Below are 15,903 nucleotides of genomic sequence, written 5' to 3'. Positions count from 1 at the left end.
GTTATATTGAATGATTTTCGTTCATATAAATAGTGGTACCTCATATTCCGCTAAACTTCGAACTCACTCAACGACTATAAATCACAACAAATATTAATTTTAAAGTTCAAGAATAAGAAGAGTAGCTGAAAAATAAGAGGAAGTCCCTCTATTAAGTTAGTCAACAAAGGGTAGTATGAACACGTGTTTTTCTGTGCCTTATCTGATAAGTCTTGACCCTTATTGAAAAAGTCGCAACCAAAGTTAAGGATATACCATAGTGATATAACATTCAAGTTAGAAGTTTTTAATTAATATCGATAATGATAAGTGACGAAAGATGACATTGTTGAACTACCATTTCCATAAGACCTCTCAACTTGGCATGTATGTGAACTAAAAAATGTGGGAAAGAGAGAGAGGGGGAATGTGTCCACAAGTTGACTTACAATTTTTTAAACTGATGGAATATTGCAAAAGTCATATATTGATTGATTATAGAGCAAGATGCTTTAATGATGTCTCCAGCTCCAGCCAAACCAATTTTTTAAATTCTGTGTGTACTAACAAATAACAATGAATAATAATAATCAAAGAGAAGAAAGTAAACTAAATTATACTTAGTTCTTCTTGGCAGCAATGAACAGCCAAGTTTTGATTTGACATTCTCCAATATGTATTTTAATAAGAGGAAAGAGTTATCCCCTGTCGTTATAAATGTAGAATAGCTCATGTATTGCTGTAACTCAGTAAAAAATCCAAACAGGCCCCTAAAGATGGGTGATGCCTTTGTGTCATTTGCAGTTCAAAAACTGGGTGATTTCCTCATTCGGGAAATTAACCTACGTTTAAGTCTAAGAGAGGATGTGCAGTGGCTCCGAAACGAGCTACTCTTCATACAGTCTTTCCTCAGAGATGCAGAACTAAAGCAATGTGGAGATCAAAGAGTTCAACAATGGGTGTTTGAGATCAATTCTATTGCTAATGATGTTGTTGCTTTACTCGAGACTTACAGCTTCCAGGCTGGTAGACGTGCTAGTCATCTCAAGGCTTGCGCTTGCATATGTAGGAAGGAGAAGAAATTATACAATGTCTCCAAGGAGATTCAATCACTCAAGCAAAGAATCATGGATATATCTCGCAAACGAGATACTTATGGTATTACAAATATCAACTCAGGAGATCAAGGGCCAAGTAATCAGGTTACAACATTGAGGAGAACTACCTCATATGTGGATGACCACGATTACATTTTTGTTGGACTTCAGGATGTTGTACAAACATTGCTAGCTCAACTTCTCAAACCAGAGCCGCGGCGAACCGTCCTCTCCATTTATGGAATGGGGGGTTTAGGCAAGACCACTCTTGCCAGAAAACTTTACACCCGTCCTGATATACTCAACAGCTTCCATACACGCGCTTGGATATGTGTTTCGCAAGAGTACAACACTGCGGATCTTCTTAGGAATATCATAAAATCCATCCAAGGTCGCACCAAGGAAACTCTAGATTTGTTGGAAAGGATGACAGAAGGAGATCTAGAAATTTATCTTCGTGATCTATTAAAAGAACGCAAATACCTTGTGGTGGTTGATGATTTATGGAAGAAAGAAGCATGGGAGAGTTTGAAGAGAGCATTCCCAGATGGCAAGAATGGCAGCAGAGTCATTATTACCACGCGCAAAGAGGATGTCGCTGAAAGAGCAGATGACAGAGGTTTTGTTCATAAACTTCGTTTCCTAAGCCAAGAAGAAAGTTGGGATCTCTTTTGTAGGAAACTACTTGATGTTCAATCAGTGGTTCCAGAAATGGAAAGTCTAGCTAAGGATATGGTGGAAAAGTGTAGAGGCTTACCTCTTGCAATTGTTGTATTGAGCGGACTACTTTCGCATAAAAAGGGGATAAACGAATGGAAAAAGGTTAAACATCACCTTTGGAAGAACATAAAAGAAGATAAATCTATTGAAATCTCCAACATACTGTCATTAAGCTACAATGATTTGTCAATTGCGCTCAAGCAGTGTTTTCTCTACTTTGGTATTTTCCCGGAAGATCAAGTGGTCAAGGTTGATAACATAATACGGTTGTGGATGGCGGAGGGTTTCATACCAAGAGGAGAAGAAATGATGGAGGATGTCGCTGAAGGCTTCTTGAATGAGCTGATAAGACGAAGCTTGGTTCAAGTGGTAGATACATTTTGGGAAAGAGTTACTGAATGTAGGGTTCATGATTTACTCCATGATCTTGCAATACAAAAGGCATTGGAGGTAAACTTCTTTGACATTTATGATCCAAAAAGCCACTCCATATCCTCTTTATATATCAGACATGGCATTCATAGTCACGGAGAAAGGTATCTCTCACTTGATCTTTCTAATTTAAAGTTGAGGTCAATTATGTTCTTCGATCGAAATTTTCGTAAGACGAGTCGTATAAACTTCAGCAGTGTGTTCCAACATTTATATGTGTTGCACTTGGATATGAATGTTGGGAATATGTCTATAAACGTACCTGATGCCATTGGAACTTTGTACCACCTCAAGTTCTTAAGATTGAGAGGTATCTATGATCTCCCCTCTTCCATTGGCAACCTTAAGAATTTACAGACACTTCTTGTCAATGACTATGGGTACTTATGCCAACTACCCCGCGAGACAACTGACCTAATAAATCTAAGCCATTTGGTTGCTCCGTATACAAAACCTCTGGTACATATAAGCAAACTCACAAGTCTTCAAGTTCTTAAAGGCGTTAGTTGTGATCAGTGGAAAGATGTTGACCCTATTGATTTAGTCAATCTTCGAGAATTAAGTATGCACTATATTGACAAATCTTACTCCCTAAACAACATTAGCAACTTGAAAAACCTTAGCACTCTCAGATTGTCGGGTGGGTATGGCAACTCATCTCCGTTCCCATCCCTTGAATTTCTTAATTGTTGTGAAAAGCTCCAGAAATTGTGGTTAAGAGGGAGAATAGAGAAACTGTCTCATCTGTTTCCGAGTTCCATCACAATGATGGTTCTATGGGACTCATTACTGAGAGAAGATCCGATGCGTATTTTGGGAATGCTGCCAAACCTAAGGAATCTTGATTTGGTTAGAGCTTATGAAGGAACACAACTAATGTGCAGTGATAACAGCTTCAGTCAACTACAGTTTCTTATTCTTTATGATCTCGAGAAGCTAGAAAGATTGTATCTTGGCACGAATGCCATGCCTCTGATTAAAGGTCTTGGTATCCATGATTGTCGAAATTTAAAGGACATTCCTGAGAGAATGAAAGACGTGGACCTATTGAAGAGGAATTATTATAAGTGGTGAAGCTTTTCAAGTATTTTTTTTTGTACTAGTTTCCGGATACGAGCTTCACGCGTGTAACTCATCGTATTAATGAATACATTATTTCTTTTTAAAATTAATAATATTAAATAATTTGATTTGAGTTCTTTTTTTAAAAAAATGTGTCTAATTGTGGTTCTTACTTTGTCTCTCTATAACCGTGATATACCAATTCCAATTACATCTATGTGAATGCATGATATATAAAGAATATTTGCTGCCTTAGAACTGATGATATGCTAAAAAAGTTAAAAATATGAAATGTTCACTTTCACCAAACAACTAATCCTTCGTGCAATACCCACATAATAACACCAAAGAAAAGACAAAAATAAAGTAAAATAAATACTCTTTTAACTTATCTAGATGAAAAAATTTAAAATAAAAAATTGAAAATCTTGAAATTTCATTGAAAATTAATCAAAAGTGAATTGAGTTTTCCATAATAGAAGACTATAAAGCCACAAAATTGATCCAAACAAACCTTGCCTTTTCCACTTCCTTTATCCCCATATGTCTTGTATACTGTACTTGATGTTGGATCAAAATAAATTTTCAAACATCTGATTTGGACTTCAAAAGTCACTAACAAATTTAACATAATATTTAATAGTTTATATCATTTGATTTAACACATAGACAAAATGGTAATTCAACTTTGCACTTACAGGGTTTCCACTTGTAATAATAATAATAGTAATAATATATATGATATGATTTCTTTTTAAAAACATCTTATTTCGAATTAAAATACTATTAAAGTGTTAGGATCGAATCCACACACACTTGATGGATTAAGAACACAAGAACTTTCAAGAGAAAGAGATGAGAGATCTAGAGAGAGAAACCAATATTTCGTGGTAACACCCCGTGAGTAAACTTCCACGGCGGTGGGTATATATATTAATAATTCAGAGTATTTTAGGTTACAGAGAACAAATGGAGATTAATTCAGAGTATTTTAGGTTGAACCGCGTAAACATTAATCTATGACAGTACATCAAATATTAATCAGGCTCTACAATCTAACATAAATAACATTATTTTTATTTTTATTTCTTTCTAAAAATCATCACTTTAATAAATAAAATGTAGAAAATACTTTGTTTTTTTCTTAATCTCATTTTATCAATTAAAATTGAATAACTTTATGTATGCTTTCGACAGATAATATATATATATATATATATATATATATATATATATATATATATATAGGATCCCAAAAATATCTCAACTTTAATCAAATTTATTTTTACGATACTACACTTTCATGAGGACCTATTACCTCCCCTAGACTATTTAATACTGTATTTGCTCAATCCTATCATATAGCAGATTAGGTTGGATTTCGGTGAAGCAATGGACCAAGTCCAAACTAACAGCTCCAAAATCTACGAGGTTTAGAAAATAGAAAATCTTCTTACATATATATGTATATACACATTAATATACCATGTTTAATATAATATTTATACATTGTAGTTTTTTTTCCTAGTCCAGACCAATTCAAAGTTGCTCTAAATAGTTCTAAAATTTTTGATATAAGCTCCTCTTGATGTTTCAAGTTATTCGATATATTTTTACTCAAAACGATTCATAGTTACATCAAAATAAAAATTTTAAATTAAGCTTTGAAGCAAAATTTTCAATATTTATCTAGATTAGTCAGCATGACTTAGATATTATTTGTCTTTTTCTTTTTCTAATGACGTAATTATTTATGCTCTATTATTGTTTACCAAACTTGTATTCAAACAAAAAGTAAAAAAAAAAAAACTTAATAATTGATGGAGGTATATATTTTCATTTTGCATAATTTTATCTTTAACGGGGTCAAAAATTAAACATCGGCCTTACAAAAAGTCCAATCGACGTAAATTTCTGAAAATTAGTTGATCATAATAAGTTGAATAAATCCAATGTAGACACCGTATACGAATACGTATTTTACCAAAAACAGAACTACACTACTGCATGGATGATGCAACTATACCACAAATGCATGTATTCTTCAATATGTATGAATAATATCTAGGTGTTTGCGATAAATTTCAATGTGACAGAGAGTAAATACAATCAGAAATAAAATATAATATGAAAGAAACAAGAATATTTTATTGATAAGTAGTGCGGTACAGTTCTGTTCATCCTTTTATTCTTCTCTCATAACATTTATCCCTCTCTTGATCATAACATTATCAATTTGAACAGACTAATAGTCGATTTGCTTATTAACTCAAATCATTTTGATCCATCATAATTCAGTTCAATTGTCATCGCTATATATAGTTATTTGATACGAGCCTAAAAGAAGAAAGACGTATGTATCATTAAAAAAAAATGATATCAACAAGGTGGTGTTAGAGTTTACCTCGTATTTTACTTTTTTCTTTTTCTTCTGACTCGTTCAAGGTTTGTAATTATTAACTTGTGCATGCATGATGTCTTGTTATTTCATTCCTAACAAGGTGGGAGACGCGTGCAACGCTTACTACTTTTTGAGGGATTGGGCTAGGTTAACTCGAGATCCAAAATTAACATTATCTCCTCCATACTTTGTTAAAGATTCACTAATGCCATCAATACCATTAGATGATCCTCTGTTTTCCCCTGTTACAAAGCGAAAAAAAAGGAAAGATATATCCAAAAGAGGTTTGTTCTCTCGGAATCCAAGATAAACGCGCTTAAAGCCTTAGTTGCTGCAGAATCCTGCGTGGAAAATCCAACAAGGAATGAGGTCGTGATCGCCCTCCTCTACAAATGTGCCGCTTCTTCTTCTACTACCAATTATAGGTGATCTCTGTTAGTTCTAACCTTAAACTTGCGAAGTCAGGCATGTTTACAACCGCCACTACCACCAACCACCATAGGAAATAATATTCACTATGTTATCCACACCAATATATGAAAACTACAAACAAAACCTCAAATTGTCAAAATTAGTAACCGATATAAGAAAGTTCAAACACGACCTCTCCACCAGAAACCATATAAAAGAAAATATGTTTGTTACAGAGATGTTGGAGGTACATAAAACAGGTAAATTGCCATCCCAACAAAGGAATTGTGATCTTTATATGATTACTAGTCTATTAGCATTCGAATTTACCTGACATATGTTCTTCATTAAATATAATGTTTGTTTTGATTCTGTATTGTATCGTTTGAATCCATCGTTACGTAACGACCGATTTGGTGTGATCACTTTGTTACATTAATATTTTTTCTCATTCTATCTTTATTTATTATTTAAAGTTTACATTTCATCTTTTGTCCTACCTTTCATAATAGCTCTACCCCGTAACCCAGGGGCAGAGACAGCATACACTTAGGGGTTCATCCGAATCCATTTGACCGAAAATATTACTATTTTTAGGTTTAAAATTATTTTTTAGATATGTATAACAAATTGTCGGACCCCTTTCCATTAATTTGTGTGTTACTTCTCAAATTTTGAACCTCCCTATCAAAAATCTTGATTCCGACACTGTTGTAAGTTACTTTTCTTGTAGTTTTATCACTCAAATTATGAATATGTTCCATTATGCAATGGTGGAGAACGATACAATCTATTCAAACACTGTATTCATTAAAACAATAAAGTAAGATATATGGTATAACACCATACAATATATTATGAAGTAATACGTAACAACCATCCAAATAAAGTGTTAATATCAGTTTTTTTTTTCTTAAATAAAAAATTCAAAGGATCTATGTTTGAAATGAGTGTTTACAAACTGTGGGAACCCTGTAGCAGCAAATAATAATTTTTTTAATTTAAAAATATAAAAATTAATGAAAAGTAGTGAATTAAGAATAACAAGAACATGAGGATGAACGCTAAAATATCATATTATCTTTAAAAGGAGATAATATCATTAGCTCCGCAAACAAATCAAAAGAATAAAATTGAAAAAGAGCAAGGGAAAGAGGTATGTTCTGTGTTTGTTGGTGATTGATTTGAGTTGATGATGGTGATGTGTTGATTGTCCTTTTTCGGAGCAGATGAAAAAAATTGTGATATAAATACGAATAAATAATTTTTCGAGTGAGATAAGAGATACAGTGGGTGAAATTCAGTGATAAAAAAGATATAATTATTAGAGAATTTTAATAATTATTTATGAATTAATTAGTGTAAAATAGAGTTAACAAAAAAAAAGTTAATTAATAAAAATTAGAAAAACATAACGAATTATTATTTTTGACGTGGTGTTGATGTGGCAATGTAATACACCACTGATGAATCATTATAGTTTAATTGTGTAATTAACTTTTCGAGACAAGTTTTATGTTTTTTTCCTAATATGCCCTTATTCATGAACAACAAAAGCTTTTCTAAATGACAAAATACATAAATTTGTCATTATTCATTAACTTGATCTTATTTACATTTATGTCCTCTAATTTTGAGTGTATACAAGTAGACACTTAAATTTGTATAAAATTGAACAAATAAGCATGCCATTCTACGTGGCTTTCTACATAACTATTCGTGTTCTGCGTTGTGTCCGACATGTATTATGTCACATAAGACCTATGTATCGACATATTCAACTTTATATAATTAAGTTTAACGGTCTACTTACACACATCTAAAATTTGAGGATATAAATATGAAATAAGATCAAGTTAAAGACACTAATATCAATTATAGGCAAGTCCACATGTAGTTTCATGTTTTGATTTAATTTGTTTTAATTCAATAAATATTTTATCTACTAAAAACTTCACTTAAATAAACTCCAAAATTATAAGAGTCAGCAGATTTGGGATTATTCAAGAGTTGAGCTTAGTAGTAAATTTAGAAAGAGTCAGCATGACCTAGATATATTTTTGTCAGTTTTCTTCTTATTACGTAAATATTAACTCAATCCAAGTAACTTTTAGGCGGAATAACACCTCATTTTGTTCATTAACTCAATCAATTTTGATCCATCCAAATTCAGTTCGATTATCACCGCTATATATATATAGTTATTTGATATGAGCCTAAAAGTAGAAAGACATACTTATCACTTTAAAAAAATGATACCAATTATCTCAAAGAAGATTATCAAACCTTCTTCTCCCACCCCATCTACTCAAAGATGGCACAATCTTTCCCTTATTGATCAAGTTGTTGATAATTTATATATGCCCTTTGTTTTTTTCTATTCAAACCATCAAGTGGCTACAATCCCAAAACACCAGTTTTCTGAATTTCTAACAAACTCTTTGTCAAAAACTCTAGCATCTTACTATCCATGGGCAGGAAGTCTAATAAACAATGCTACCATTGAGTGTGATGATCATGGTGCTGAGTTCTTCGAAGTTGAAATCAACTCATCCATGAATGAAGTTATTCATAACCCTGATTTGACATTCCCTAAAGGCTTATCTTGGGGGTATTTGTCTTCGTCGACATCTGGTGTCTTAATTGTCGTACAATTAAGTCATTTTGAGTGTGGAGGAATCGCGCTTAGTCTTTGCATGTCCCACAAGGTGGTGTTATAGTATAGTTCTTTCTATTTCTTATGACTCGTTCAAGGTTTGCAATTATTAACTTCTGCATGCATGACATATGTCTTATCGCGCTTAGTCTTTGCATGTCCCACAAAGTGGTGTTATAGTATAGTTCTTTCTATTTCTTATGACTCGTTCAAGGTTTGCAATTATTAACTTCTGCATGCATGACACATGTCTTATCGCGCTTAGTCTTTGCATGTCCCACAAGGTGGTGTTATAGTATAGTTCTTTCTATTTCTTATGACTTGCTCAAGGTTTGCAATTATTAACTTCTGCATGCATGACGCATGTCTTGTTATTTCAATCCTAACAGGTGGGAGACGCGTGCAGCGCTTACTTCTTCTTGAGGGATTGGGCTAGGTTAACTCGAGAACCAAAATTAGCATTATCTCCTCCATACTTTGTTCAGGACTCACTAATGCCATCAATACCATTTGATGTTCCTCTATTCCCCCTGTTATTGAGCCAAAAAAGGAAAGATGTATTCAAAAGAGGTTCGTTTTCTCTGAATCCAAGATAAACGCGCTTAAAGCTTTGGTTGTTGCAGAATCCTGCGTGCAAAACCCAACGAGGAATGAGGTAGTGAGTGCCCTCCTCTACAAATGCGCCGCTTCTTCTTCTACTACCAAATCAGGACGATCTCAGTTAGTCCAAACATCAAACTTGCGAAGTCAAACACCACTACCACCAACCAGCATAGGAAATATTGCCACTATATTTTCCACACCAATATACAGAACTACGAACATGACCTCAAACTTCCAAAATTAGTAACCGATATAAGAAAGTCCAAACACGACCTACCCACCAGAAACAATCTAGAAGAAAATGAATATGTCGAAGTGATGTTGGAGGCATATAAAACAGGTAAATTACCATTCCATCAAAGGAATTGTGATATTTATACTATTACTAGTATATTAGCATTCGAGTTCGAAAAAATAGATTTTGGATTTGGGAAACCTACAAGAGCAAGCCAAGAAAGTGGTTCATTTAGCAACTTGTTTATCTTAATGAATACACCTGATGATCATGATAGAGCAGTTGAAGCCTTTGTAAATTTGAATGAACAACACATGTCTATTTTCAAGAATGACAAGGACCTCCTCCAATTTGCTACTCCTTTTTAAGGGCGTCAAATGAACAGGTCAAAATGAACTGAGTTAATAACACGTAGTTTACTTTGAAAGTTAGGTCAAAGTGTTCTATTTTACTTTGAAAGTTAGGTCAAAGTGTTTTATTTCTAGAGTTTGTAGCACCTTTTTGAGGTGCAATATTTCATTTTCTTTTTATTTGTTTATTCATTTTTGTTGGGTTTTTTTTTGGTTTGTAATTTTTGGAATTTGATAATAAGTTTGTTTTGTTTGTAACAAGTTTTACAGTGATAGAAAAATAAATTGCAATCATAATTAAAATATGAAAGAAACATAATTTTATTTCATAAAATTTTTTGAGTACAGATATGTTGATTCCTTGATTCCTTTCTCATAAGATTTATCCATGATTCAAGTGTTAGTGATGTGTTTCACGAACTAAGATAATATATGGAAATTAAATCAATCATAAATAAAATCTGAAGAAATAAAAATATTTTATTAATAAATATGTAGGTACAATTATATATGTTCCTCCTTGATTCCTCTCTAGTATATTTATCCATGATTCGGGGGTTGTTAGTGACGTGTTTCTCGAACTAGGATGATTGATTTTGATCTCTCTATGGATATTTCATCAATTTGTGATTTTGATCTCTCTATGGATATTCCATCAATTTGTGAAATTTAGTTACAAAACTAAATTCGAAGGATAGTTTGTGCAATTATCTCTTCTATCTTTTTGTTATAATACTTCTCTAAAAAAATAGCTTAAGTTGAGTAATTTTATAAAAGAAAGTACATAAGTTCAGTGACTTTATTGATATTAAAGCAAGTTATGTGATTTTTTCAAATAATTTTACATATTTGCGTGACTTTTTGAGATATTACTCATCTTTTCTCAATATATATTTTTCATAAATGGTGCAATGATTGTTGAAGTTGCTTTAATTTTTCAAGACTTTTCTCTATATGTGTGTTTTCCCCAAGTTGTATAATGGTGGTTGAAGATGCTTTAATTAAAAAAACAATTACCTTTTGTTTAGTGGAAAATTTCAAAAAGATTTAATATCCAGAGGAGAAGAAAGAATGGGATAAAATAAAATAATAAAATAAAAAGAAGAAAAGTGGAGACAGAAGGTGTTTAGCAAAATGAATTTTATGAATAATTTTAAGAGATTATGGATGGCTTAAAACCTATATATTTCTTTAAATTTATTCTATTCTCAATCTATCTATCGTCAGTTGCCTAGTGATGATACTTATTGATCAATTTTTTTTGTTTTTTATAAGCCATCACGAGTAATTCAAAATTTGTTAGTGAAGAAGATAATACATTTTTTTATAAAAAAAAAAATACTTTTGTTAGTGAAGAAGATAATACATTTTTTTTAATAAAAATATATACTTTTCACATAGCTAGTTGCAACTTTTATCTTTTTTGATTAATGGTTGTCTAATTGTAAACCTTTTGAACACACTATTTATGTCTGAGTGCATCTATCTCCCATTTTCTAACTTGTTTTTCAATATACAACCTCCTCTATATAGACTCTTCTCTCTATATAAACAATTTTGAGTACGAAAATAAAGTAAAATGGATATAAAATATGCATATTTTGCAGAAAATAAAGTTCTTCCTTTTCTTGAGATGTACATCTTTTAGTTATAAAATAAAAAGATGTGTTTGTACGGTTATCAATAGTTTGAGGATGCAACTACTAAGTTGCACTAAGTGTAGAAGTGGTTTTCAATATTCATTCTTTTTTATATTAAAACACACTTTGATGCTGAGTTGCCATCCATATGTGTGATATCACTTATTGATCAATTAACTATTTGATCAACTCGGTATCAAAGTATGTTTTAATATAACTGAAAGAAAGTCGTTTGATGTTCTAATGGAATTATGAAAAATAAAAGAGAACACTTCCCTACCAAATCTCTCTCTATTCTGGCACATAAATGAAGGGGTCGAAGGGAAAATCTTAAGGCACATACCAAAAGGAAATCGAGAATCTAATGGAGAGAGAGAGGGAAAACCAAGAAGACGAATGATGTGTTTGGTATAAAGGAAAATGTTTTTCTGGAAAACAAGTAGATATTTAACTTATTTTCTCATGTTTGGTTGATAAGTAGAAAATATTTTTCGAAAAAATATTTTAGTGTTTGGATTTTGAGTAGAAAATGTTTTTGAGAAATATCTTTTGTTTTTTACTAAAGTAAGAAAAATTAAAATTTGAAGTTAATTTTTTTTAAATACAATATTAATTAAGTTTTTTTGGGGGTGAGGGGTCCAGAGTAGAGGGTGAAAAAATGAAATTTTGAAATTTAAAATATTTTTTAAAAACAAACTTACAATTTTTTTTTTCGGGGGAGGTTAAGATATGGATGAAAAAAAATGAAATTTTGAAATTGAAAATATTTTTAAAAAAATAAACTCAAAATTTTTTTAAGGATAGGGAGGGCTGGTAGGGGTGGGGGCTGGTAGGAGGTGGGTTGGTGGGGGTGGATTGTGGGCTGATAGGGTGGGTTGGGTAGGGGAGATTGGAAGAGAGTTTATGAAAAATATTTTTCTTAAGTTACGAAGAAAAGTCATTTTTGACCTAACTGAAACAAACAAAATTACTAGATATTTAAATACCACTAATAAACATTCCCAAAAAAAAAAGGTACCTTTCTCTTTAGTGGGAAATTTCAAAAAGTTTTAACACATCTTTTCCTTTTTGATAATGGCAACTTTCATTTGCACTTGCCTTTGTCTAATCGTAATTTCTTTTAATTATAAAACTTTCATTTGCTTTAAAGTGATAAGTGGACCCTTAATTGAACACATTATTTGTTCTTGATATTACAGTATCGCCCATTCTCCAACTTGTATACAACCTCCTCTTTTTTTCAATCAAAACTAACTAAAGATGGCTGATGCCTTTGTGTCATTTGCAGTTCAAAAATTGGGTGATTTCCTAATACAGGAAATTAACCTACGTTTAAGTCTAAGAGAAGATATACAATGGCTGCGAAACGAGCTTCTCTTCATGCAGTCTTTCCTCAGAGATGCAGAACTAAAGCAATCCGGAGATCAAAGAGTTCAACAATGGGTGTTTGAGATCAACTCTACTGCTAATGATGCTGTTGCTATACTCGAAACTTACACCTTCGAGGCTGGTAAACGTGCTACTCATCTCAAGGGTTGCACTTGCATATGTAGGAAGGGGAAGAAATTCTACAATGTCGCCAAGGAGATCCAATCACTCAAGCAAAGAATCATGGATATCTCTCGCAAACGAGAGACTTATGGTATTACAAATAGAATTTTTAACCAAACTAAGTCATTATATAAAACAATTTACCAAAGTAATACATTTTTCTAAAATTTTACAAAACTAGTATAAACGTATTTCATGGTAACGTTTTAGGGTATATTTTATTTTTAAAAAAACTAACAGCATTAGGTTGATATATGTCACTGTAAATAACGTTTTACTTTTAAAACGTTATTTTCAGTAACGTTTTACTCCTAAAACATTACTGTGAGTAACGTTTTAGGAGTAAAACGTTAATGTGAGTAACATATATCAATCTGACACCATCAACTTTTAAAAAATAAAATATATGCTAAAACGTTACTGTGGAATACGTTTATACTAGTTTTGTAAAATTTTAGAAAAACATATTATTTTGGTAAATGACTTTATATAATGGATTAGTTTGGTTAAAACCTCTTACAAATATCAATTCAGGAGATCAAGGGAAGAGTAATCAGGTTACAACATTGAGGAGAACTACCTCATATGTCGATGACCACGATTACATTTTTGTTGGACTTCAGGATGTTGTACAAACATTGCTAGATCAACTTCTCAAAGCAGAGCCTCGTCGAACCGTCCTCTCCATTTATGGAATGGGGGGTTTAGGCAAGACCACTCTTGCCAGAAAACTTTACAACTGTCCTAATATAACCTCTAGTTTCCCTACACGCGCTTGGATATGTGTTTCTCAAGAGTACAACACAATGGATCTTCTTAGGAATATCATAAAATCCATCCAAGGTCGCACTAAGGAAACTCTAGATTTGTTGGAAAGGATGACAGAAGGAGATCTTGAAATTTACATTCGTGATCTACTGAAAGAACGCAAATACCTTGTGGTGGTTGATGATGTATGGGAGAGAGAAGCATGGGAGAGTTTGAAAAGAGCATTCCCGGATAGCAAGAATGGCAGCAGAGTCATTATTACCACGCGCAAAGAGGATGTTGCTGAAAGGGCAGACAATAGAGGTTTTGTTCATAAACTTCGTTTTCTAAGTCAAGAAGAAAGTTGGGATCTCTTTCGTAGGAAACTACTTGATGTTCGAGCAATGGTTCCAGAAATGGAAAGTCTAGCTAAGGATATGGTGGAAAAGTGTAGGGGCTTACCGCTTGCAATTGTTGTATTGAGCGGACTACTTTCACATAAAAAGGGGCTAAACGAATGGCAAAAGGTGAAAGATCACCTTTGGAAGAACATTAAAGAAGATAACTCTATTGAAATCTCTAATATACTATCCTTAAGCTACAATGATTTGTCAACTGCGCTTAAGCAGTGTTTTCTATACTTTGGTACTTTTCCAGAAGATCGAGTGGTCGGGGTTGATAACATAATACGATTGTGGATGGCGGAGGGTTTCATACCAAGAGGAGAAGAAAGAATGGAGGATGTCGCTGAAGGCTTCTTGAATGAACTGATAAGACGAAGCTTGGTTCAAGTGGCTAGAACATTTTGGGAAAGAGTTACTGATTGTAGGCTTCATGATTTACTACATGATCTTGCGATACAAAAGGCATCGGAGGTAAACTTCTTTGACATTTATGATCCAAGAAGCCACTCTATATCCTCTTTATGTATCAGACATGTGATATATAGTCGAGGAGAAAAGTACCTCTCACTTGATCTTTCTAACTTAAAGTTGAGGTCAATTATGTTCTTCGATCCAGATTTTTGTAAGATGAGTCTTATAAACTTGAGTGTGTTCCAACATCTATATGTGTTGTACTTGGATATGCGTTTTGACAATATGTCTATAGTACCTGATGCCATAGGAAGTTTGTGCCACCTCAAGTTCTTAAGATTGAGAGGTATTGATGATCTTCCGTCTTCCATTGGCAACCTCAAGAATCTACAGACACTTGTTGTCAATGAGGGGGGATACCCTTGCAAACTACCCCGCGAGACAGCTGACCTGATAAATCTAAGACATTTAGTTGCTCGGTATACAAAACCTCTGGTACATATAAGCAAACTCACTAGTCTTCAAGTTGTTGATAGCATCCATTGTGATCAATGGAAAGATGTTGACCCTGTTGATTTAGTCAACCTTCGAGAATTAAGCATGGAGTATATTAGCAAATCTTACTCCCTAAACAACATTAGCAGCTTGAAAAACCTTAGCACTCTCAGATTGTTTTGTAGACAGGGTCAATCATTCCCATCCCTTGAATTTGTTAGTTGTTGTGAAAAGCTCCAAAAATTATGGCTAAGAGGGATAATAGAGAAACTGCCTAATCTGTTTTCAAATTCCATCACAAAGTTGGTTCTTTGGGATTCGTTACTGACAAAAGATCCGATGCCTATCTTGGGAATGTTGTCAAACCTAAAAAATCTCATATTAGAATGTGCTTATAAAGGAAAAGAAATAATATGCAGTGATAACAGCTTCAGTCAACTCGAGTTCCTTCATCTTGGTGATCTTTCAAAGCTAGAAAGATGGGATTTAGGCACAAATGCGATGCCTCTGATTAAAGGTCTTGGAATCCATAACTGTCCAAATTTAAAGGAGATACCTGAGAGAATGAAAGACGTGGAGGTGTTGAAGCAGGATCATATAGGATGAAGCTTTTAATATGATTTTCAAATATTTTAAGTTGTTAATTATTGTAATTTGTACTACTTTTTACGTAATTTTAAAATAATATATGTTATTTTCCTTGTCCTAA

At 32.9% G+C, this 15,903-nt stretch overlaps 2 protein-coding genes across 2 annotated transcripts; both read left to right on the top strand.

Annotated features, from left to right (window-relative positions):
* Window positions 1-755: 755 nt before the first annotated feature.
* On the top strand, window positions 756-3,302 carry LOC101247516 (disease resistance protein RPP13-like). The gene has a single exon (XM_026030451.2). It carries the CDS (start codon window positions 756-758, stop codon window positions 3,300-3,302), a length of 2,547 nt encoding a protein of 848 aa, XP_025886236.2.
* A 9,444-nt stretch (window positions 3,303-12,746) lies between these two features.
* Window positions 12,747-15,903, top strand: LOC101247810 (disease resistance protein RPP13-like). Its single transcript, XM_026030598.2, has 2 exons — window positions 12,747-13,228; window positions 13,672-15,903. Exons 1-2 carry the CDS (start codon window positions 12,847-12,849, stop codon window positions 15,798-15,800), a joined length of 2,511 nt encoding a protein of 836 aa, XP_025886383.1. The 5' UTR covers window positions 12,747-12,846; the 3' UTR covers window positions 15,801-15,903.

Source organism: Solanum lycopersicum, chromosome 4 (assembly GCF_036512215.1).
Source record: "Solanum lycopersicum chromosome 4, SLM_r2.1".
NCBI lineage: Eukaryota > Viridiplantae > Streptophyta > Magnoliopsida > Solanales > Solanaceae > Solanum > Solanum lycopersicum.
The sequence above is the reverse complement of the archived record's forward strand: the minus strand, read 5'-3'. Positions and strand labels throughout refer to the sequence as shown.

Bases quoted from the DNA above. Each gene is read 5' to 3' on its own strand.
- LOC101247516 (XM_026030451.2), top strand. From the start codon at position 756: ATGGGTGATGCCTTTGTGTCATTTGCAGTTCAAAAACTGGGTGATTTC.
- LOC101247810 (XM_026030598.2), top strand. From the start codon at position 12,847: ATGGCTGATGCCTTTGTGTCATTTGCAGTTCAAAAATTGGGTGATTTC. The intron at 13,229-13,671 runs GTATTACAAATA...ATATCAATTCAG, and splicing joins TCGCAAACGAGAGACTTATG to GAGATCAAGGGAAGAGTAAT.